General features: G+C 33.0%; 1 protein-coding gene and 1 long non-coding RNA gene across 2 annotated transcripts in view; one reads left to right on the top strand and one right to left on the bottom strand.

The window, feature by feature from the left end:
- Nucleotides 1–13,028, bottom strand: part of LOC138713957 (uncharacterized) — a 41,445-nt gene extending 28,417 nt beyond the window's left edge. The window contains exon 1 of the mRNA XM_069846536.1: nucleotides 12,993–13,028. Coding sequence (XP_069702637.1) covers nucleotides 12,993–13,028 — 36 coding nt within the window. The remainder of the gene's footprint in view (nucleotides 1–12,992) is intronic.
- LOC138713976 (uncharacterized) overlaps nucleotides 1–14,742 on the top strand; it is a 183,548-nt gene extending 168,806 nt beyond the window's left edge. Inside the window, exon 3 of the long non-coding RNA XR_011336015.1 lies at nucleotides 14,690–14,742. This is a non-coding gene — a long non-coding RNA (uncharacterized lncRNA). The remainder of the gene's footprint in view (nucleotides 1–14,689) is intronic.
- The last annotated feature ends 11,642 nt before the right edge of the window (nucleotides 14,743–26,384 follow it).

Raw genomic sequence — 26,384 nt, 5'->3', positions numbered from 1 at the left:
GTATTAAATATCTTCGTCATGTTTCAACTTTCATTGATGAATAGTCAAAAAGGATTATCTGCTCCACTAATAAATAATATAACTTATTTAATCGCGATTTGATGCTATAGGCAAGGATTGATAGCTTAATAATGATTTTGAGTACGGTATTTAATTCTATAGAGGATAGGTTATACAGTTGGATATGCAGTTAATTTATAATCCTTGCGGTCGTCATAATAATATTTTCTGCATATTGATTTCAAGTAATTTTTAAGTAGTTTCTGCAGACATGCAGGGAATAACTATGGCAACTGTAAGCATTATAATATGTGTCTTTCATAGTCTTGTCATTGGTGGCATCTTCTTTTCATCTATAACTTCAGAATAAAATTATTTTACAGTGAAATAATTTGAGGGCTTAATGTGAAACTAATGTAACTACAATCGATGTTTTATTCACAAAAAAAAAAAATTCTTAACAGGCAGTACTATTTCATATGAACTCTACCATCATGTTTTGTAGCTGCGAATTGTGTTATATACAAGACTGTTCGAACTGAGTTACGATTTTTTGTGATCAAGTAGAACAAATTTATTATCGGTTGGTGTAAAGACCTAAAAATGTCAATTTTTGTACTTACGTTAGTTCCGAATAATTATTATTCTTATGTAAAGCTGCAAGAACGATTAACAATCGCTTAACATGTACCGATGTTCAATTGTTTCATTGATATGTGACTCCAAAGATGGCTTTGATTGTGGCAATACATACTCTATTTCAACTATGTACTAATTTAATTCGTTTACAAGGCAGTGATTTTGATTGCCAACATTAGAACAAGATCGTCAAATCTTGACTTACGGAAGTCGAAGTCAAAGTCTCAGAAGTATTGTCTATGAATAGGACTTTGAACAAAGTTAAACTTTAGTACGAAAGTCGACTTTGGGAAGTCTTCATCCAAAGTCTCGTTTATGAATACGGCCCTTGATCTTCAAGCGAAATAATTATGATCCGGATCAGCTTACTTAGGCCTATATTACACTATCAAATTTCTGTGTCACAGAATATGATAACATTTTTGATCAATTATATATATGATCAAATGTCTGATTTTGGGTATATTACACTATATCAAAGCTTTTATCACATCTTTCATCACAGTTCTAATAATCAATCCACGACAGTTCTATGCATGTTGCAACTCTAAGTTCAGTAATGGTCATTGCATTAATACTGGAGAAGAAATAAAAGAAAAAAAAACATATTTGGGTTAAAGATTAGACAGGGAGAAGAGATACAAAAGGAATCCATCACACTCTATTGAGAGAATTTCAGTGTGAACATGTAAAATCCTATAGACCTACTCCGTATTTAAGAATGGATGACGTAACATTTCATGTGACTCATAATGTGATGTTGAAAGTCATGTGGTTTCACAGACCGTATATGATATGATATATGATATGATATGATATGATATGATATGATATGATATGATATGATATATGATATGATATGATATGATATGATATGATATGATATGATATATGATATGATATGAATATAATATGATATGATATGATATGATATGATATGATATGATATGATATGATATGATATGATATGATATGATATGATATGATATAATCTATGATTTATTGTCATTAAGCACAGCATCCCAAGTGGCTCATGTTCCTTCACATTTCTGTCACACAGACCATATGCATTTAATGTCCACCATTTTCGTTCTTCTTAGTCAAAGATTTTATCAAAGGTATGGTGATGACCATAACTTTTATCACAGAACTATGTCACAACTAGATGTGATCAAAGCTGCTATATTACACTGTAAAAGATTTTATCATATGCATTTTATCAAACTTCTGTGACACAGAAATTTGCTAGTGTAATATAGACCTTAAAGTCGCGTCGCTCTTATTTCGGACAGCCAATCACGTTGCAGGTCGGCTACATTTAAATATCTGCGTCTTGTCATTTGCTGCTGATGACGTTATACACTTCCTGAGGCTCTATAAATTACTGGTTCTTTCGTTGTCGTTAGCAGCAAGCAGACGATAACTATCTTTACAGCATTGTTAAACATAATGTCGTAGCTCCTATGAGAATCAATCGATCGTGCTGTATTTTTTTGGATTCATAGATAAATGTCTAAGGAAAGCATTGGAAAAAATTCGTGATCAAAATCTTTTTTGGAAATTGACAAAAAAAATTGCTAACTTCTAAGTGACCTGTTCAAAATATACATTCACACCCTCAAAAGTTGATAAGTGACAAACTTTTTTATTTTTCACGTTAGATGGAGGGTCAAAGCGAGAGAAACATTTAGAAAGAATAGGAATTAATTTTAAAAGGGGCTGCTACTCAAAATCTTACTAGTTTGCGAGTTACGGCGAGTTAAACAAAGGAGCGATTTTGCTTCGCGTAGAACTGAACACTCAATTTTTAGATGTTAAGGAGAAAGGACGGGTGGTTGCTTATTGTAGAAATCCCCGCGCTGCTACCAAAATCGTGAGCTGAGAGAGTCAAAATTCTATTGGACATTTTTGGTAAAAATGAGTTGGTTTTAACTAAATGGATTATACTTTCCATGTACCTTTAACGTACAGAATATTTGTAATATTCGTTAATTTTTCATCTATTAATATTTTGCCACAATTTTCACGTTATTTAAGAAATACAAGGTTCCATTTCAGTCCTTCTTTCCTTAGACATTTATCTGTTAATTCTAAAAATTACAGTGCGAATGACTATCATAGGAACTGCGACATGATAATGTTTAAAGGTGCGGCAAAGAGTGTCGTGTGCTAACCGCAATTGGCAACGAAAGAACTAAAATGGCTAACGATTATACTTACTTAGTCTTTATAGATCCTATACTTCCTAGGGCGTAAGGAAAGAGGAGGATCTACGCCGGAAATAACAGCGACGCGACTATATGGGTAATACCCTAGGGATGAAACCTTACCATTTATCCCCTATTACTACATATTATGCTATTGGATTGGGAGAGATTTTCTAGATATCATGTCGAATTTTCTTTTATCAACTTTGTTTCGAAATTCGAGTAATGACAAATGCGACAACTGGCATTTATTTTCTAACTGTTATGTTGGCAGCAATAATTTTGGTTTGGAGTATAGGAAACTGAATATCACCGGCCTCATTCATCACCGAAATCATATTCATAACAAATATGTAATACATCTATAGTCGTCTCTAGTTCACAACAACAAAACCAGTCTCAACAACAGTACACAGGCCTTCGGATTTCAACCAAAAGATTAACTCGCGATATGACCAAAGATGTTAAAGCGAGTATAAATAACACATAGAGAGAGAGAGAGAGAGGGGGGGAGAGAGAAAAAGAGAGAGAGAAAGAGAGAGAGGAAAAACATTGAATTTACAATTTCTCAAGCCATTATATGCAATAGATAAATACTTCGTTGCTCGCGAAACGTGAACAGTAGATGAGCGATTATTTCAGTAGGGCCTGTTTGTTTTGGCGCATACTGTACTAATGACATAACCTATATAAAAGTTATATTTTTTTGGAAAATGAATGATAAAATGTATTGTCATTACAAAAATATTTAATATAAAATTTAAATTGTATGAAAGTAAAACAAAGTTTATTTAATCATTATTCACATATAGGCCTACAGGGACATCATTTTATTTTTACTAACATTTCTAATACTGTATTAACCTGGCTATACCTTTGGATCAACGGTTGCTACCCCCTTCCACGACTGGACTTCGATGATACTGGTGTAATATACAAACATATCACATTACTAGTATGGGAGGGAAGAAAAGTAGTTCATCCATTTACGTAAACTAGGAAATATCACGCTTTTGAGTTTGATAATTTTAATTAGGTTTTTGTTGAATCAAAATACAGTACAGTATTAACAATGAGTATTTTTACTCACGAACTGAGCTGTCCATGCGGACGTATTCATTATGCAGTGTATATTATACTGTCTACATCACATTAGAGTACACTATAGAGAATGAAGTTAAATTGAAAAATAATCATAATATGGATATTTAAACACATTTTTCAAAATGGTGGCGATTCATTTCGATACAGGCTTCAGTTCTAATGTGTTAATTCCAATTACCAGTTTCGTCCTTCGTACTAGTAACTCATGTTGAAATAATTCTGTACCTATTCTGTAAAAGAGTACCTTACGTACTGTAAATTCAATCTTCAATTCTGCTCGATCCGAAAAGATAAAATTACTCACACATGCTATCTACTGTCCGTCCAAGTGGTTATGTCGCAGGATCTTAGAAAGGAGGGAAATCACGTGACAGTTAATTACTTAACGAAGCCCTTTCATTTAAGTTATTTTAAACAGTTGTATGGGTATAATATTACGTAGATGTCCAATTCCTAACAGCAATTAATGTTCTCAGAAAAGAGCTAAGACAGCCCAGCCACCAGCCTTTACAGAGAGGCGAATAGAAGCAGGTGGCGAAAACCGGAATGCGACGTAGGCAAATGGACGACAGTACCTGTGCGAAAATGATGCAATATTGAAAACTCTTTCGTCATTGGAAAACGTCAACATATTTTTGGTACGTACTGTTTACTATGACCGTAAGGCTACTATGAATGTACAGGGACATCATTTTATTTTTACTAACATTTTTAATATTAACCTGTCTATACCTTTAGAGAACCGGAAACACCCCTTGCCCCCCCCCTCCAAGACTGGAGTTCGATGATACTGGTGTAAAACATAAATCACTCTACTAGGTATAGGAAGGAAGAAAAGTAGTTCATCCATTTACGTAAACTAGGAAATATCGCGATTTTGAGTTTGATAATTTTCATTAGGTTTTTCTTTAATCAAAGTACAGTACTGTATTAAGAATAAGTGTTTTTACTCACGAAGTGGGTTATCCATGCTAAAGTATTCATTATGCGGTGTATATTATACTGTCTATAGCACATTAGCGTACAATATAGAGAAAGAAGTTAAATTGAAAAATAATTATAATATGAATATTTAAACACAATTTTGAAAATGGTGGCCGTTCATTTCGATACAGGCTTCAGTTCTTTTGTGCATATTATCGCACTATAGACTATTGCATCTAATTCCAATTGCCAGTTTCGTCCTTCGTACTAGTAACTCATGTTGAAATAATTCTGTACCTACTCTACGTACTGTAAATTCAATCTTCACTTCTGCCCGACCCGAAAATATAAAATTACTCAGACATGCTATTTACTGTCCGTGCAAGTGGTTATGCAGGATTGTAGAAAGGGAGTAAATCACGTGACAGTTAATTACTTAACGAGGCCCTTTTATTTAAGTTAAATTAAACAGCTGTATAATATTACGTAAACGTCCAATTCCTAAGAGAAATTAATGTTTTCAGAAAAGAGCTAAGACAGCCCAGCTTTTACAGAGGGGCGAGTAGAAGCAGGTGGGGGAAATCGGGATGCGACGTAGCAAACGGACAGTACTTGTGCGAAAATATGATTCAATATTGAAAACTCTTTCGTTACTGGAAAACGCGAACATATTTCTGGAACGTACTATACTCAGTAACGCTTACTATCTGCGGTCTTGGTTCTGTGTGGAGTTGGAACTTCATTAGTAGAAGGGGTGGGAGTGAAGTACATTAAAAAACTCAGGTACAATAAAAATTGAAGCAAAAATAAAATGATGTCCCTGTATATGCGGTCTTGGATCTGTGTGGAGGACGGTTGAACTTCATTAGTAGAAGGGGTGGGAGTGAAGTAAATTCAAAAACCCAGGTACAATAAAAATTGAAGTTTAAATAAAATGATGTCCCTGTATAAGTTTAAAGTTTTTACGAAGACCTTGTGGTATGGCATGTTCCTTTGCAGATTTTGAAGCACACACTTTCCGATTAAAAGTCGCACGAGGCAACGTGCCAACCAATTCTCCGTTCAGAGGGAGGAGTGGGAGCGGAGAAACTGTGCAAACAAAATGAGGAGTAACTTCGTTAGTTCAAATTGTTCTTGTTGTTCTTTACTTAATATGCATCTGCGGTGGTTCTGAAGGGGAAGGCCTTTACATTCCGACAGAATAATCCACTCTAAAAGTCAAGAACGACGATTTCCGTGTATGGAAAAGAAATTTTAATCTATCAGAATCACTAAGCCGAAATCCCTACCTTCAGCAGTTTGAGAAAGTTTTATATTTCCATGACTCTGCCTCCAGCTACTAAGAAAATAAGCTGGAGTCCCGGTATATATCATCGCCGCAATCCATGCCCGCCTTGGCCGTCGCGCTAGGTCAGAAAGCAGAGGGTCCTAAATCTTCTTCACCCTCCACCAGCTCCGGGAACAATTCCCAGTTTTTATCGGTGTCTTCTTAATGATTGTCCTCTGCATACCTCTAACTTCTCTTCTAGTTTTCTTGACTTTTTCGGGTCACTTTGCACGATAGAGGGAGGGGGAAGTGAGACTAATACTGACGTATCTATGTGTAGCGGAGAGATAAGAAGAAAAGCGCGTGGTCTGCAGGATGGAGGCAAGGACTAATCTTAGTTTCTCTTTCTCTTTTACTTCAGTTCTTTTGGTTCTTTTCTTTTTTCCTTTCTGGCTTTGTCCTACCTCTCCCGTTCTTTGACAGGAAGGTGAATTCACCATGGAAATTCCCTCCCCATGTTTAACCTATAAACCTGTCTCTCTTTTCCAAGATCCCAAGGCTACTTCAGGCTCTGTTCCAATTTCCAAGCTTAGTTATTGACCTGTACCGCCCACCACAGAGACATCTAAACGCTGTTTTTGTAGGTAGGGAATTGGGATTTATTTTTGTTTTTCTTTAAATATTGCCCTCACTGAGGAAAATACTAGCTTTGTAGATATAACTGCCTTTAACCCACATTAGATAAGCACATGGGGTTGAATTCTGTGGCCTTTTACTGTATGTTTAATTCTCCTGATGTTTTGTAATGATTGAAACATCCGTAACTTATTCTACATAGTATATGGAAAATATGATTGAATAAAAATTGTATTTAGAATACACGTTGAAAATACACGTTTTCAGCAACACTGCTAGCAAAAAACGTGATCTTTGACATTTGTAAGCTGTGTTTCAGTTAATGTAGACCTAGGCCTATATACCCTATATTTATTTAAAGAATGTGACGAATTTTCTTCACAGTTACTTACTTACTTACTGGCTTTTAAGGAACAAGGAGGTTCATTGCCGCCCTCACATAAGCCCGCCATTAATCCCTATCCTGAGCAAGATTAATCCATTCTCTATCATCATATCCCACCTCCCTCAAATCCATTTTAATATTATCTTCCCATCTACGTCTCGGCCTCCCTAAAGGTCTTTTTCCCTCCGGCCTCCCAACTAACACTATATATGCATTTCTGGACTCGCCCATACGTGCTACATGCCCTGCCCATCTCAAACGTCTGGATTTAATGTTCCTAATTATGTCAGGTGAAGAATACAATGCGTGAAGTTCTGTGTTGTGTAACTTTCTCTATTCTCCTGTAACTTCATCCCTCTTAGCCCCAAAAATTTTCCTAAGAATCTTATTCTCAAACACCCGTAGTCTCTGTTCCTCTCTCAAAGTGAGAGTCCAAGTTTCACAACCATAAAGAACAACCGGTAATATAATTGCTTCATAAATTCTAACTTTCAGATTTTTCGACAGCAGGCTGGATGATAAAAGTTTCTCAACCGAATAATAACAGGCATTTCCCGTATTTATTCTGCGTTTAATTTCCTCCCGAGTATCATTTATATTTGTTTCTGTTTCTCCCAGATATTTGAACTTCTCCACCTCTTCAAAAGATAAATTTCCAATTTTTATATTTCCATTTCGTACAATATTCTGGTCACGAGACATAATCATATACTTTGTCTTTTCTGGATTTACTTCCAAACCTATCTCTTTACTTGCTTCAAGTAAAATTCCCGTGTTTTCCCTAATCGTTTGTGGATTATCTCCTAACATATTCACGTCATCCGCATAGACAAGCAGCTGATGTAACCCGTTCAATTCCAAACCCTCTCTGTTATCCTGGACTTTCCTAATGGCATACTCTAGAGCAAAGTTAAAAAGTAAAGGTGATAGTGCATCTCCTGCTTTAGCCCATAGTGATTAGGAAACGCATCTGTCTGTATATATACTGTATATAATAATAATAATAATAATAATAATAATAATAATAATAGTAATAATAATAATAATATTTAATATTTCGTGTTCAATTGGAATAATTTTTATTTCTTTTTGTTAAGTGAAGTTTGAATTGTTTAAATAAAGTTCAGTACATTTTAAATGTAGTTATTTGATTCGTATAAGGTATTTTAATTAACTCTGTATTTTGCGTACGAATTTTACGTGCATAGAAGAAAGTGACTTTCATTTGCAATATTACATCATACCTATATAGGTTGGCAACCTCTGATTTCAGTAAAATCAACTTTGAGCGGTCTTTGAGGGCTGTCCTTCCTTAAGGAGATTCAAGAATAATTTAAAAAGTTGTGTATAAAGTGCAAATTAAAATTAAGGCGACATTTAACATTTAATTTTTTAAGGTGACATGTATTTAATTAGCCTGACGAGTTACTTCCTTGGTTTGAATTGTAAATTATTTAAAAATAGCGTGTAAGTGGGTCTTAGACTAGAAATGTTTAGTTTAAATGTAGTTCTGTTTATAAGTACAGTATGCATAAGGGTGTAATTATTTGACTTATTTGAACTGTTGTATCAGTGAAGCGAGGTGAGTCAGTGAAGTTATGGTTTTACAGTGCAGTGAATAGTTCCGATCAGTGATAATTTATAGCGTCAATGAAATGTGTTCTATAGTGTCAGTGAAATGTGTGCTTAAGTGTCAGTGCAATGCGTCATAGTGCCACTACAGTGAGTGAGATAAGAATAAAGTGAGAGACTATTGAAACTTATGTAGGGCCTGTACATAATAATGTAGGTTGTAATGTAAAATTAGGTATTTTATTTATGTTTTATTATTATTGTGTTAAATTATATTGTGCATTCTTATTGTATTGTGTATAAAATTGTAGGCCTATTGTGTATTGTATAATTGTATTGTGTATTGTAAATATTGTTTATCATTTCTTTATTGTGTATTGTTTATATTGTGTATACCACTGCCACCGGGTGCATGCCCACTTGCAATGTAAATAAATACATACATACATACATACAAATCGTGGCGGACGTTTGTTGTAAAGACGAGAAAACACACTACCATGCAAAAGGTTCTAACTATCAGAAATGTACAACACAGCCAAAAATCGTAAAAATTAGTAAATTTTTCGAGTGATGAGTTACTTATGAAACACCCTGTATTACTTACAGCCTATATATGTAATTTATATAACAACTGGGAATGTATTTCGCTTAGGACTTTTTTTTTCTCCAGACACAATTTCATAACAGCAAACGTCGCTAAGATACGAAGGTCCGCACGCCTCTTAGTAACATGCATTGTAATTTGTGGTGTGGACTGGAGCCAGCCAACAGAGAGGACAGGCAGCAAACAACATTCACGCCCTCCCCACGGTCGGCTGGGTACTAACCACATCGCATCCATATCCATCATGCAGCGACCACACTCACCGCCAGCAATCATTGCATTGCAGCGATTCTAATAAAGACATCATGTCCACTCTCACACACGCCCATGTCAGCACCAGGCCCGGCCGGGCCTTCCTATGTTGTCACTGCGCTTATTATTTAAGTGGGAGTGGAACCTGACTTAATTCCGGGAGAGAGTTTATGAGTGTGATAAATTATTCCTATGCCAGCAGTTCCATGTGATATTTCTCCAAAGTCATTTCCGCATGAGTTTAATATGAAAACAAAAATAAATAAGACAAAATTCTGTTGTCAGAACTAACATTATTTCGCTCTGAACTTTTGGTAATGTCCCAGCAAATCTTGTTCCTGGAGCCCATTCTACAAAGGTATGGTGCTGTACATCACAAATTACTGGTGAAAGACGTTGTGAAGCATGGAGTTGTACCTTTCTATTCTACGAAAGAATTAAAGTTCTTGTACATTATAAATTATTGGCGAAAAATTTTGTGAAGTATGGAGTTGTACCTTTCTGTTCTACGAAAGAATTAAAGTTCTTTTACATTATAAATTATTGGTGAAAAATGTTGTGAACTCCATTAAAGTTCTTGTACATTATAAATTATTGGTGAAAAATGTTGTGAAGTATGTAGTCGTACCTTTCTGTTCTACGAAAAAGATTTAAAGTTCTTGTACATTAAAAATTATTGGTGAAAAATGTTGTGAAGTATGGAGTTGTACCTTTCTCTTCTGCGAAAGAATTAAATTTCTTGTACATTATAAATTATTGGCGAAAAATGTTGTGAAGCTTGGAGTTGTACCTTTCTCTTCTGCGAAAGAATTAAAGTTGTTGTACATTATAAATTATTGGTGAAAAATGTTGTGAAGTATGGAGTTATTACTTTCTGTTCTACGAAAGAATTAAAGTTCTTGTACATTATAAATTATTGGTGAAAAATGTTGTGAAGTATGGAGTTGTACCTTTCTCTTCAGCGAAAGAATTAAAGTTGTTGTACATTATAAATTATCGGTGAAAAATGTTGTAAACTCCATTAAAGTTCTTGTACATTATAAATTATTGATGAAAAATGTTGTGAAGTATAGAGTTATTACTTTCTGTTCTACGAAAGAATTAAAGTTCTTGTACATTACAAATTACTGGTGAAAGACGTTGTAAAGCACGGAGTTGTACCTTTTTGTTTTATGAAGAAATTAAAGTTCTTGTACGTAGTAAATTATTGGCGAAACATGTTGTGAAGTATGGAGTTGTACCTTTCTGTTCTACGAAAGAATTAAAGTTCTTTTACATTATAAATTATTGGTGAAAAATGTTGTGAACTCCATTAAAGTTCTTGTACATTATAAATTATTGGTGAAAAATGTTGTGAAGTATGTAGTCGTACCTTTCTGTTCTACGAAAAAGATTTAAAGTTCTTGTACATTAAAAATTATTGGTGAAAAATGTTGTGAAGTATGGAGTTGTACCTTTCTCTTCTGCGAAAGAATTAAATTTCTTGTACATTATAAATTATTGGCGAAAAATGTTGTGAAGCTTGGAGTTGTACCTTTCTCTTCTGCGAAAGAATTAAAGTTGTTGTACATTATAAATTATTGGTGAAAAATGTTGTGAAGTATGGAGTTATTACTTTCTGTTCTACGAAAGAATTAAAGTTCTTGTACATTATAAATTATTGGTGAAAAATGTTGTGAAGTATGGAGTTGTACCTTTCTCTTCAGCGAAAGAATTAAAGTTGTTGTACATTATAAATTATCGGTGAAAAATGTTGTAAACTCCATTAAAGTTCTTGTACATTATAAATTATTGATGAAAAATGTTGTGAAGTATAGAGTTATTACTTTCTGTTCTACGAAAGAATTAAAGTTCTTGTACATTATAAATTATTGGTGAAAAATGTTGTGAAGTATGGACTTGTACCTTTCTCTTCTGCGAAAGAATTAAAGTTCTTGTTCATTATAAATTATCGGTGAAAAATGTTGTAAACTCCATTAAAGTTCTTGTACATTATAAATTATTGATGAAAAATGTTGTGAAGTATGGAGTTATTACTTTCTGTTCTACGAAAGAATTAAAGTTCTTGTACATTATAAATTATTGGTGAAAAATATTGTGAAGTATGGAGTTGTACCTTTCTCTTCTACGAAAGAATTAAAGTTGTTGTACATTATAAATTATCGGTGAAAAATGTTGTAAACTCCATTAAAGTTCTTGTACATTATAAATTATTGATGAAAAATGTTGTGAAGCATGAAGTTATTACTTTCTGTTCTACGAAAGAATTAAAGTTCTTGTACATTATAAATTATTGGTGAAAAATATTGTGAAGTATGGAGTTGTACCTTTCTCTTCTGCGAAAGAATTAAAGTTGTTGTACATTATAAATTATCGGTGAAAAATGTTGTAAACTCCATTAAAGTTCTTGTACATTATAAATTATTGATGAAAAATGTTGTGAAGTATGGAGTTATTACTTTCTGTTCTACGAAAGAATTAAAGTTCTTGTACATTATAAATTATTGGTGAAAAATGTTGTGAAGTATGGAGTTGTACCTTTGTCTTCTGCGAAAGAATTAAAGTTGTTGTACATTATAAATTATTGGTGAAAAATGTTGTGAAGTATGGAGTTTTACCTTTCTCTTCAGCGAAAGAATTAAAGTTGTTGTACATTACAAATTACTGGTGAAAGACGTTGTAAAGCATGGAGTTGTATCTTTTTGTTTAATAAAAAAATTAAAGTTCTTGTACATTATAAATTATTGGTGAAAAATGTTGTGAAGTATGGAGTTATTACTTTCTGTTCTACGAAAGAATTAAAGTTCTTGTACATTATAAATTATCGGTGAAAAATGTTGTGAAGTATGGAGTTGTACCTTTCTCTTCTGCGAAAGAATTAAAGTTGTTGTACATTATAAATTATTGGTGAAAAATGTTGTGAAGTATGGAGTTGTACTTTTCTCTTCTGCGAAATAATTAAAGTTGTTGTACATTACAAATTACTGGTGAAAGACGTTGTAAAGCATGGAGTTGTATCTTTTTGTTTAATAAAAAAATTAAAGTTCTTGTTCATTATAAATTATTGGTGAAAAATATTGTGAAGTATGGACTTGTACCTTTCTGTTCTACGAAGGAATTAAAGTTTTTGTACATTACAAATGAATCGCTACAAGTTACATAAAATCAATAAAAGTACTACGTCATAACATGAAACAGTCGTTTATCTTCGTATTTCATTCGTCGAATTAGATTATCTTTGTTTCTTCAAACGTAATGTCGTATTCTAATGTAGGTTATACAGGAAAGATTAATAGTACTGTAATATTTCTATGAATTTAGTAAGACTCCAATGTTATTTAGTTTAGTTTACTTCTTTGATAATGAAATATGACTTCTTTACTATTATTACGTTCTTACACAATCCCCGCATAATTCTCCGCGATAGTCTCCCATATTAGTCAACAGATGCCACTAATAACGATCTTCACCCGCTAAACTTAATTGTTGCGAAATTACAAATATTGTAAAATTATTGAAATGGTGTCAAAAGAGAAGAAATTATTTCTTTTGAAGGAAATAGAAGCAAAAAAAGATATTCTAGACCACGAATTTATCAATATATTATGTATATATCTTACTATTATGAAATAAATATATTTAAATAGCACTAGTGCATATATGCATGTCTCCTTTCATTGATAGAGAATTCTTGACAATTCACTAGTAAGTTACAAATACTGGTACTTTCGTAATGCACTTACACGTGTATTGTATACTTTTTTAGACGATCGTCATTCAATTAAATTATAAATAAATTAATTAATGAATAAATGGCCACCGACGTAGCTCAGTCGGCTAAGGCACTTGCCTGCTGATCCGGAGTTGCGTTCGGGCATGGGTTCGATTCCCGCTTTGGATGATTACCTGATTGGGTTTTTTCGAGGTTTTCCCCAACAGTAAGGCGAATGTCAGGTAATCTAAGGCGAATCCTCGGTTTCATCTCGTCAAATACCATCTCGCTATCACTAAGTCCATCGACACTAAATAATCTCACAGTTGATACAGCGTCGTTAAATGACAAAGTAAATGAAATAAATAAATGAATATATAAATGAGTAAATGGATGAATATATAAGTAAATAGAAAAAACAAAGAAACAAACAATTCTTAAGTGATCAATAAATAAATTACTTATGACATTACAACCTACAGCTTATGTTTCTCTGTGTGGATGTACTAAATACAGCTTTTGTTTTCGTGAGTCTGCATTGTTATCAATTCAATCATGAATGGTATCGTGTTCAAAGAATCATAATTGGAGGAACTACAATTTCATGAATTAAAAGTCGTAGATTTAGAAGCTGAAGAAGATGAAGACATTAAAGAATCATGCAAAATCGCCTGGATGTCAATGATTCCTGAAAGAGCTGGAGTGGGTATGGGCTGTGAAAATATATAAACTTATTTCAGAAAATGACTTAACTTCTCAAATTATTGGGGTAGTACTTTTGAAAAATACAAGTTGTGTGACATAAGTGAATAAACGTCTCGATTCGGTGAAAATACAGTGTGACATATGTGCATATTTATAATCACACTTCAGATATTTTATATTTTACATTTTTGGCTATGATATCTATTTTACATTTATTTTTATTTCGCATTTTTCATTTATATCTATATCTGTGTCTTTTATTTAGGTAGTATCTATTTGTCTGTTTTTTTTTTCTTCTCATTTTCCATTTTAATTTGTATTTACACTTGTATCTGGCATTTGTATCTGTTTCATTCTTTTTTTCGTGTTATATGCAATTCTGTGTTTTTTAGACGAATATCTGTACTGTCTATTGTAATTGGGGCTTTGCCATGTTATAGACATAAATAAATAAATAAATAAATAAATAAATAAATAAATAAATAAATAAATAAATAAATAATACGTAAGTAAATAAATAAATAATAAGTAAGTAAATAAATAAATAAATAATAAGTAAGTAAATAAGTACATAAATAAATATTACAGTATATATGTAAGTTGTACTTGAATAGATTTTTGTTCATGTTACTCTCTAGTAAGTAATCATAACAACACTGTTTTTCCTTTGTTTGTATAGGAACCAGGCAACGTGTCGTACTGTCAACTTGGAAGAGTGTAAACAACATTGGTACGTAAAACAGAACAGTGACTATGTTAGTCTGAAAAATAATTTGTCGCAAATGTTCTTTCGTAATATATTATTTTTAATTCCCATAAAAAAAACGTAAAATAAAAATAATACCATGTCGATTCCGTCTGTTATAAAATGGTTAGCTCTATTTATATATACCGTCGCCCCGCTGTAAAAATATTTGTACAGAGAACTCATACGTGCAGCGGAGGCTCGTGTGCTTTGTGATTGTTTTGAATACACACGTAATCATTTTTCCATTGCTCGTTAAACTAGTATTTTCGAACGACATTGCGCTGAATTCCAACACTAGGCAGTGAATACAAATCCTCCTCCTTATTACGTGAATGACACGTGGAGTTGAAGAGGGGGATGAATGACGTAATCTGGCTTGTGATGTATGCCATAACTGTCGCCCGGTTCTGCAGCCCTTGATTAATGCAATCTATTAGGCTTATTGGTATAATTATAAGTCTGGTATACCTGGATTTCTCCTGTCTCGCAAGGTGTAGCCTGCAGGTGTATCAGAAATCCTATTTTGACTGGAATGAGTCATTGTAAAACCTGTTTCCTAATTTACCATGCTTCAACTACCATATCCTTCCCCTGGACAAGTTGGAGAAGATACGTAGATGGATAGGCGTAGTTGGGGTCTTTAAAAACTTCCGCATTTTTACAAGAAATCTTGTGGATATATATTATCACTTCATTGTAGTCATTAAGGAGATAAATTACAATCACTAATCAGCATTTTTTGCATAGCTACACAATATTTATTACGCTAATCTTTATTCCTCTGACCACATTTGAGAAGTTACATATATGGGCATTTGAAGTCTTCAAGAACTTCTGCATTTTTACAAGAAATCTTGCGGCTGTATATTATATTATCACTTCATTCTAGTCATTAAGGACATAAATCTCTAATCAGCATTTCTTGCATATCAACACAATATTTATTAGGCTATTCTTTATTCCTTTTGTCACATTGGAAAAGTTGCGTAAATAGGCACTTGAAGTCTACAAGAACTTCTGCATTTTTACAAGAAATCTTGCGGCTGTATATTATCACTTTATTCTAGTCATTAAGGACATAAATCACAATCACTAATCAGTATTTCTTGCATAGCAACACAATATTTATTAGGCTATACTTTATTCATTTTGTCACATTGGAAAAGTTGCGTAGATAGGCACTTAAAGTCTACAAGAACTTCTGCATTTTTACTTACAAGAAATCTTGCGGCTGTATATTATATTATCACTTCATTCTAGTCATTAAGGACATAAATCACAATCACTAATCAGCATTTCTTGCATAGCAACACAATATTTATTAGGCTATTCTTTATTCCTTTTGTCACATTGGAAAAGTTGCGTAGATAGGCAGTTGAAGTCTTCAAGAACTTCTGCATTTTTACAAGAAATCTTGCGGCTGTATATTATATTATCACTTCATTCTAGTCATTAAGGACATAAATCACAATCACTAATAGCATTTCTTGCATAGCAACACAATATTTATTAGGCTATTCTTTATTCCTTTTGTCACATTGGAAAAGTTGCGTAGATAGGCAGTTGAAGTCTTCAAGAACTTCTGCATTTTTACAAGAAATCTTGCGGCTGTATATTATATTATCACTTCATTCTAGTCATTAAGGACATAAATCACAATCACTAATCAGCATTTCTTGCATAGCAACACAATATTTATTAGGCTATTCTTTATTCCTTTTGTCACATTGGAAAAGTTGCATAGATAGGCACTTGAAGTCTACAAGAACTTCTGCATTTTTAAAAGAAATCTTGCGGCTGTATATTATGTTATCACTTCATTCTAGTCATTAAGGACATAAATCACAATCACTAATCAGCATTTCTTGCATAGCAACACAATATTTATTAGGCTATTCTTTATTCCTTTTGTCACATTGGAAAAGTTGCGTAGATAGGCAGTTGAAGTCTTCAAGAACTTCTGCATTTTTACAAGAAATCTTGCGGCTGTATATTATATTATCACTTCATTCTAGTCATTAAGGACATAAATCACAATCACTAATCAGCATTTCTTGCATAGCAACACAATATTTATTAGGCTATACTTTATTCCTTTTGTCAAATTGGAAAAGTTGCGTAGATAGGCACTTGAAGTCTACAATATCTTCTGCATTTTTACAAGAAATCTTGCGGCTGTATATTACATTATCACTTCATTCTAGTCATTAAGGACATAAATCACAATCACTAATCAGCATTTCTTGCATAGCAACACAATATTTATTAGGCTATTCTTTATTCCTTTTGTCACATTGGAAAAGTTGCGTAGATTGGCACTTGAAGTTTTCAAGAACTACTGCATTTTTACAAGAAATTTTGTGTGTGTTTGTGCGTGTGTCTAATATATATATATATATATATATATATATATATATATATATATATATATATATATATATTATTCCTGATGTAACTCTTGCCCCTATTTCTTTCGAAGTTATGTAGTCCCGCACATTCACAGCAGTGCCGTAAATACGAATCTTTGCTCCTAAAGCCTGGGTGGGTATCACTTCTGACGACAGTTTCGTAAATACAGCTAATTGCTTTCTTTTTTTATCAAAGTCACCAGTAGTGTAGGGTAAAGCATCTGACTTGTCTGCAAGGACATTACCCATACGAAGGTCATCTGATTTTCAATATCATTCCATAAAATGAAATGTTGCCTACTTTCCGAAAAATAGGAGCAAGAGATACACCGGTGTATGTCATTAATTGGGCGATCTTAAAGGGCGAGACTGAGGTAATCAGGTGTTTGAAAAGTAATTAATGAATTTAATTAACAAATAATTAATTTAGGAATACATACGTTCCATGAACTTTCTAGACATCACAGTAACGAGAGTAGATAACAAACACACTTTCAAAATCTACAGAAAACCCACAACAACAACACACATACACAACACATCCAATCACCCAACACAACACAAACCTGCTGCATTTGGGGCTATGGTGCACAGACTACTCAACATACCAATGAGCCAGCAAGACTACAAAGAAGAAATAAATAACATAAAATACATAGCACAAGAAAATAGATAAAACCTCAAGACAATAGAAAACATAATGAAAAGAACAAAACATAATTACAAGAAACATAGAAACACAACACAAATACAAGAACACAAAAAAATACATCACACTAACATACGAAAACAAAAACATGTACAAGATCACATCTTCATTCAATAAATTAGACTACAACATCGCATACAGAACACAAAAAGCTATATAAAATCCTCTCAACACACAAACAACACAAGCAAATAAATACAACCTCACAAGTGTATACAAACTAACATGCAATAGCTGCAACAACTTCTACATCGGACAGACAGGCAGATCATTTCAAACGCGTTACAAAGAACACATCACAGCCATAACCAAATCACACAACACTTCCACATACGCAGAACACATCACAAATGCCAACCACACCTACAGCAACATAGACACAGACATGGAAATTCTACATATCCAACCGAAAAACCAGAAACTAAACACGCTAGAACAATACGAAATATACACATACATAAAAACACACTCACAACAAATCCTCAACACACAACTGAATTCCAGAAATTAGTTCAAAGTAACTCATGAAAGCAATCACCATTATATTGTATTTCTAAGTGATATAGTGTTAAGAGTTGTGTAATCAAGATGTATAAAATAATTAATGTTATAAGTTTTCAATTGGCCCAGGCATGCAAAAAAAAAAAAAAAAACACACACACAAACAAATTAAGAACTAAAAGAAAGGGAGAGACAGTTACTGCAGTGCTGAATTAGCAGTCTTCCTTAACAAAACGTTTTTTGAGAAAGGTTCTCTACCCATATCTAAAAATAGGCTATTTAAAAATAGGCTTATATTTAAAAATAGGTTTTGTGTTTAAAATAGGCTTAAGGAGTATTTAAAAATAGGATTTTTACTAATAGACGGTAATATATTATACACACTATTTAAAGGGTGTAATTGATATTTTATTTGAAGTTTTGTATCAGTGAAGTGTGTTGTCAGTGAAGTGTGAATTTACAGTTAAGTGTGTTGTGTAAGTGAAGTGTGTTTCTGTCACTGAAGTTTCATAGTTTATAGTGGCAGTGCAAAGTATTTGAACAGTGAAATGTTTTTGAAGTGTTAGTGAAATCAGGATAGTATCAGTGAAATGTGTCGTAGTTCCAGTGCAGTGAGTGTGTTGACAGCGAAATGAGTGTAATGTTGAAAGGTACTTGTGCAGATATGAACATATCATACTCGTGGGTTTTAGTTCGAACTTAGGGTTAAGATACAAATTAGATTTACTTCAAATGTTTTTTTAAGTGATCGTGCTTCATTTAATTTAGGATGCTCCCCATTATTATTATTATTATTATTATTATTATTATTATTATTATTATTATTAATTAATTTTTATTCATTGTACTTTTATTAATTGTGTTTATTATTAGTTGTCATTATTGAGTGATTAGTTACCACTACCATTGGGTATATACCCATTTGCAGTGTGAATACATACATACATACATACATACATACATACATACATACGTTGCAAATAGTAAATTTAAGGAAAATAGGTTAATTTTATAAATAGTATACTTCTAAACATAGATTGTAAAAGAATTAACAATAGTATTCATTGTTTTTTTTAAATTTGTAAATAGAAAAACAGAACTGGCTCTAAAATAGTGATGTACAATGTATTTAAAAGATTCAACAGTACCATACAGTAGATGTTGACACATTGTAAATAGTAAATTTAAGGAAAATAGGTTAATTTGTTAAATAGTATTCTTCTAAACATAGTTTTTAAAAGTATTAGCAATAGTATAGATTTTTTTTTAAATTTGTAAATAGAAGAAACAGAATAGGCTCTAAAATAGTGTTGCATAATGTATTTAAAAAATCCAACAGTAACATAGATGTTAACACGTTGTAAAGAGTAAATTTAGGGAAAGTAGGTTAATTTGTTAAATAGTATATTTCTAAACATAGTTTTTAAAATGATTAGCAATAGTATTGATTTTTTTTATCTGTAAATAGAAAAGGAATAGGTACTAAAATAGTGTTGTAAAAAGTATTTAAAAGCTTCAACAGTAGCATAGATGTTCACATGTTGTAAATAGTAAATTTAGGGAAAGTAGAATAGGCTAGCAATAATGTGTATACATTGTATTCGGAAGAGTTAGCAATATTGTAATGTGTAGTCTATTAGCATGTAGTATTGCATTTTTGTAAAGGAAACATGCTTGTAAACAAGGTTTAAAAAATACATACATACATACATACATACATACATACATACATACATACATACATACATACATACATACATACATACATACATACATACCCGATCCCAAAATTTGTCGATAACTTAGAGACACCCTAAAAAACAGTAATAATAAATAGGCCCTACTATCTATAATGTAATATAAAGTAGTAATGAAAAGTTATTGTTGCTTCTAGCAATTCAGTGAATTTGATTTCCTCACGAGCTCATGTCACAGTACGTGTATGGAACAAATTTTAAACTGAGTCGCACAGATACCGAAATCTCGTACTGTTTTCATGATATGAATGTGCTCTTACCTGAACGAGTTCCCCGTGATTGTGCCCGTTGGCCATGAAGGTGAGCTGGCAGAGGAAGGGCAGGCGGTCTTCGCGGGGTTTGTGCAGTTCCAGCTCGTACGTCTTCCCCACGTCCCCGTAGTAAGTCTTGTTGCACACTGAAACGAAATAAGGTAATTAACGTACGTACGCAATAAACAGTGGCAAACCTCTTAAGAGGCTTAAAGATGAGTTAATTTATGTGGAGATTGCGAAAAAAACCGGTCATTTCCACCGAAAACAAAAAATTATTTATTTTTTTTTTTTCACGATTTCGGTATGTTTAGGGAGGCACCTTTCTGAATATGTTCCTATTTTTATTCTAACTCGATCATTTCCACCGAAAACAAAAAAATTAGTTTTTTACGGCTTCGGTATGTTTAGAGAGGCATCTTTCTGAATATGTTACTGTTTTTTTATAACTTGGTCATTTCTACCGAAAAGAAAAAATTAGTTTTTTTACGGCTTCGGTATGTTTAGAGAGGCATCTTTCTGAATTTGTTACTGTTTTTATTCTAACTCGGTCATTTCCACCGAAAACAAAAAATTAGTTTTTTTACGGTTTCGGTATGTTTAGAGAGGCATCTTTCTGACTATGTTACTGTTTTAATTTTAACTCGGTCATTTCCACCGAAAACAAAAAATTAGTTTTTTTACGGTTTCGGTATGTTTAGAGAGGCATCTTTCTGACTATGTTACTGTTTTTATTATAACTCGGCCATTTCCACCGAAAACAAAAGATTAGTTTTTTTACGGCTTCGGTATGTTTACAGAGGCATCTTTCTGAATATGTTACTGTATTTATTATAACTCGGTCATTTCTACCGAAAAGAAAAAATTAGTTTTTTTGCGGCTTCGGTATGTTTAGAGAGGCATCTTTCTGACTATGTTACTGTTTTTATTATAACTCGGTCATTTCCACCGAAAACAAAAAAATTAGTTTTTTTACGGTTTCGGTATGTTTAGAGAGGCATCTTTCTGACTATGTTACTGTTTTTATAACTCGGTCATTTCCACCGAAAACAAAAAAATTAGTTTTTTTACGGTTTCGGTATGTTTAGAGAGGCATCTTTCTGACTATGTTACTGTTTTTATTATAACTCGGTCATTTCCACCGAAAAGAAAAAATTAGTTTTTTTACGGCTTCGGTATGTTTAGAGAGGCATTTTCTGAATATGTTACTGTTTTTATTATAACTCGGTCATTTCTACCGAAAAGAAAAAATTAGTTATTTTACGGCTTCGGTATGTTTAGAGAGGCATGTTTCTGAATAGGTTACTGTTTTTATTATAACTCGGTCATTTCCACCGAAAACAAAAAAAAAAAAAAAATTTAAAGGTTTCGGTATGTTTAGAGGGGCATCTTTCTGAATTTGATATTATTTTTATTCTAACTCGGTCATTTCTACCCAAAACAAAAAATCAGTTTTTTTACGGTTTCGGTATGTTTAGAGAGGCATCTTTCTGAATATGTTACTGTTTTTATTATAACTCGGTCATTTCTACCGAAAAGAAAAAATTAGTTTTTTTACGGCTTCGGTATGTTTAGAGAGGCATCTTTCTGAATATGTTACTGTTTTTATTATAACTCGGCCATTTCCACCGAAAACAAAAGATTAGTTTTTTTACGGCTTCGGTATGTTTACAGAGGCATCTTTCTGAATATGTTACTGTTTTTATTATAACTCGGTCATTTCTACCGAAAAGAAAAAATTAGTTTTTTTGCGGCTTCGGTATGTTTAGAGAGGCATCTTTCTGACTATGTTACTGTTTTTATTATAACTCGGTCATTTCCACCGAAAACAAAAAAATTAGTTTTTTTACGGTTTCGGTATGTTTAGAGAGGCATCTTTCTGACTATGTTACTGTTTTTATTATAACTCGGTCATTTCCACCGAAAACAAAAAAATTAGTTTTTTTACGGTTTCGGTATGTTTAGAGAGGCATCTTTCTGACTATGTTACTGTTTTTATTATAACTCGGTCATTTCCACCGAAAAGAAAAAATTAGTTTTTTTACGGCTTCGGTATGTTTAGAGAGGCATTTTCTGAATATGTTACTGTTTTTATTATAACTCGGTCATTTCTACCGAAAAGAAAAAATTAGTTATTTTACGGCTTCGGTATGTTTAGAGAGGCATGTTTCTGAATAGGTTACTGTTTTTATTATAACTCGGTCATTTCCACCGAAAACAAAAAAAAAAAAATTTAAAGGTTTCGGTATGTTCAGAGGGGCATCTTTCTGAATTTGATATTATTTTTATTCTAACTCGGTCATTTCTACCCAAAACAAAAAATCAGTTTTTTTACGGTTTCGGTATGTTTAGAGAGGCATCTTTCTGAATATGTTACTGTTTTTATTATAACTCGGTCATTTCTACCGAAAAGAAAAAATTAGTTTTTTTACGGCTTCGGTATGTTTAGAGAGGCATCTTTCTGAATATGTTACTGTTTTTATTATAACTCGGTCATTTCTACCGAAAACAAAAAATTAGTTATTTTACGGCTTCGGTATGTTTAGAGAGGCATCTTTCTGAATATGTTACTGTTTTTATTATAACTCGGTCATTTCTACCGAAAAGAAAAAATTAGTTATTTTACGGCTTCGGTATGTTTAGAGAGGCATCTTTCTGAATATGTTACTGTTTTTATTATAACTCGGTCATTTCTACCGAAAAGAAAAAATTAGTTATTTTACGGCTTCGGTATGTTTAGAGAGGCATCTTTCTGAATATGTTACTGTTTTTATTATAACTCGGTCATTTCCACCGAAAACAAAAAAATATTTTTTTTAAAAGGTTTCGGTATGTTTAGAGGGGCATCTTTATGACTATGTTACTGTTTTAATTTTAACTCGGTCATTTCCACCGAAAACAAAAAATTAGTTTTTTTACGGTTTCGGTATGTTTAGAGAGGCATCTTTCTGACTATGTTACTGTTTTTATTATAACTCGGCCATTTCCACCGAAAACAAAAGATTAGTTTTTTTACGGCTTCGGTATGTTTACAGAGGCATCTTTCTGAATATGTTACTGTTTTTATTATAACTCGGTCATTTCCACCGAAAACAAAAAATGAGATTTTACCGTTTCGGTTTGTTTAAAGAGACATCTGTCTGAATATACTACTGTTTTTTTTACTCTAACTCGGTCATTTCCACCGAAAACAAAAAATGAGATTTTACCGTTTCGGTTTGTTTAAAGAGACATCTTTCAGAATATACTACTGTTTTTTTACTCTAACTCGGTCATTTCCACCGAAAACAAAAAATGAGATTTTACCGTTTCCGTTTGTGTAAGGCGACATCTTTCTGAATATAGACTACTACTGTTTTTACTCTAACGTGGTCATTTCCACCGGAAACAAAAAGTGAGTTTCTTAAGGCTTTGGTTTGTTTAAAGAGACGTCGTTTCAAACAATTTATTGTTTTTATTCTAACTCTGTTATTTCCATAAGAAACAGTGTGGTAAAATCAGTATTTTCAATCAAAATCGGATAATTCCATATCATACTAATGCCAATATTTTCATTGTCTTTTTTGTATAAAAAAAACGGACATTTCCAACATTCTACATGTGTTGCAATTACCAATCCATTAAAAATATGTCATTTTCACTTCTATATGTAAAAGTGATATCTTATTGCTAATTAAAATTATTGCGAAAGTGTTATAATACCTAAATTCTTTTTTCCACAATACAGTAGAATGAAAGTGAAGGATATCTTGGGATATGTGTATGCTTTACTGTTATAAATGTCAATTTTTTTCTAACAAAAGTGAACATTTTTTTCATATTAAAAAAAAAAAATCGGACATTTTCAAAATATTTTTGCCTATAAAATGCACAAAAAATGGCATCATGATTATTTACACCATTAGAACAACGAACGTAACATGCACAACATACAAATTTGCCGTTCACTTCGGAGTAAAGTGAAGACTCGATACAGATTTTTTTTCCACTTCCTGAAAAAAATACTGTTATGGAAATGACCGGTTTTGTTCACAACCTCCACTGTTTCACTCCGATCCTTCCATGTATTAAATTCACTGTTGGCAGTCATTCCACTGTGGCAGAAGCCTAGTAGCGACGCGCGACTGCATGCTTGTGAGAAGAAGGGGAGGAGGGGGTATCGGTTCGTTACGACTCAGTAGCAGGACGCGGGGGCTAGTCTTAACCGTAATATAATACGCCGCGCTATGTTGGTGTTCTGTGATTCCGCTGCATTGTTTAGTGTTAGTTAAATCAAAAGTGCATGCCTGTATGTGTTACATACTAATTTTGTGTAAAATGGTTCATACTGAGACAACATTAAGGTCATTACTTGCAGAATTAAAAGAGAAAATGTTTTCAAGTTGGAGGTGTGAAATAAAACGGGCTTACAAAGATAGGCGATCGTCACTACATTTACATATTAAAATAGGCGATGAAGAAGATACCTGTGTTCTGCTTGGGGGTGAAAATGAGTGGTCATCATCTTCATGTGGGGTCCGTGTTACAAAATATTGATAGAAAAGCCGAGAAACACCTACTGTATATAGCGATGTAAGATGCGCAGATTTCTTCAGCCTACCCAATGTTTACACCTTAGCTTCGCCACCGAACTAATAAATATATTGAGACGAAAGACGTTCCAAATTAATTAAATAAAATATATCATAGATGGCAATGCTTACTTTATTCCCATGACAGAAAATTAACAAGGAAAACATTTTTTATTGATCGCCTCTCGAAATTGGCATGAAATCGGATAGTGCATCGAGCGCTGGTTCGAGTCCACATGGGGGAAGAAATTTTCTCATAAATTTCGGCCATTGTATGGGACCGGTGATCACCCAGCTTCGTGATGCAATTGGGCAGCTACGATAGGTAACAAAATCCGGTTGCGAATGCCAGTTATAACGGCTGGGGGATCATCGTGCTAACCACACGATACCTCCATTATGGTTGGATGATCGTCCACCTCTGCTTCGGTATGTGAACGTGAGACCAGCAGAAGTGAAGATTGAATTTACCTGGTAATTGGAATTAGGTAGAATGGTCTATAGTGCGATAATATACACAAAAGAACTGAAGCCTGTATCGAAATGAACGCCCACCATTTTAAAAAATGTGTTTAAATATTGATATTATGATTATTTTTCAATATAACTTCATTCTTTATATTGTACGCTAATGTGCTATATACAAAATCCGGTTGCGAATGCCAGTTATAACGGCTGGGGGATCATCGTGCTAACCACACGATACCTCCATTATGGTTGGATGATCGTCCACCTCTGCTTCGGTATGTGAACGTGAGGCCAGCAGAAGTGAAGATTGAATTTACCTGGTAATTGGAATTAGGTAGAATGGTCTATAGTGCGATAATATACACAAAAGAACTGAAGCCTGTATCGAAATGAACGCCCACCATTTTAAAAAATGTGTTTAAATATTGATATTATGATTATTTTTCAATTTAACTTCATTCTTTATATTGTACGCTAATGTGCTATATACAGCATAATATACAGTGCATAATGAATACGTCCCAATGGACAGCTCAGTTCGTGAGTAAAAACACTCATTGTTAATATTGTACTGTATTTTGATTAAACAAAAACCTAATGAAAATGATAAAACTCAAAATCGCGATATTTCCTAGTTTACGTAAATGGATGAACTACTTTTCTTCCCTCCTATACCTAGTAAAGTGATTTGTTTGTATTTTACGTCAGTATCATCGAACTCCAGTCGTGGAAGTGGGTAGCAAATGGTGTTTCCGGTTCTCAACCGTTAATCCAAAGGTATCCAGGTTAATATTAGAAATGTTAGTAAAAATAAAATGATGTCACTGTACATGAGGGAAAATTGGAATTCAACAGAAATGGTATTCTTGAGAAGAATAAGAGACTGCAAAATAGGTAGGATCAAGAGAGAAGAAATAAACGAATTTAAATTAAATTTATGAAAAGAAAAAGTGAAAGGTAA

The sequence above is a fragment of the Periplaneta americana genome, chromosome 14 (genome assembly GCF_040183065.1).
Source record: "Periplaneta americana isolate PAMFEO1 chromosome 14, P.americana_PAMFEO1_priV1, whole genome shotgun sequence".
Classification (NCBI taxonomy): Eukaryota; Metazoa; Arthropoda; class Insecta; order Blattodea; family Blattidae; genus Periplaneta; species Periplaneta americana.
Note: the sequence above shows the minus strand (reverse complement) of the source record. Positions and strands in the feature narration are given on the sequence as shown.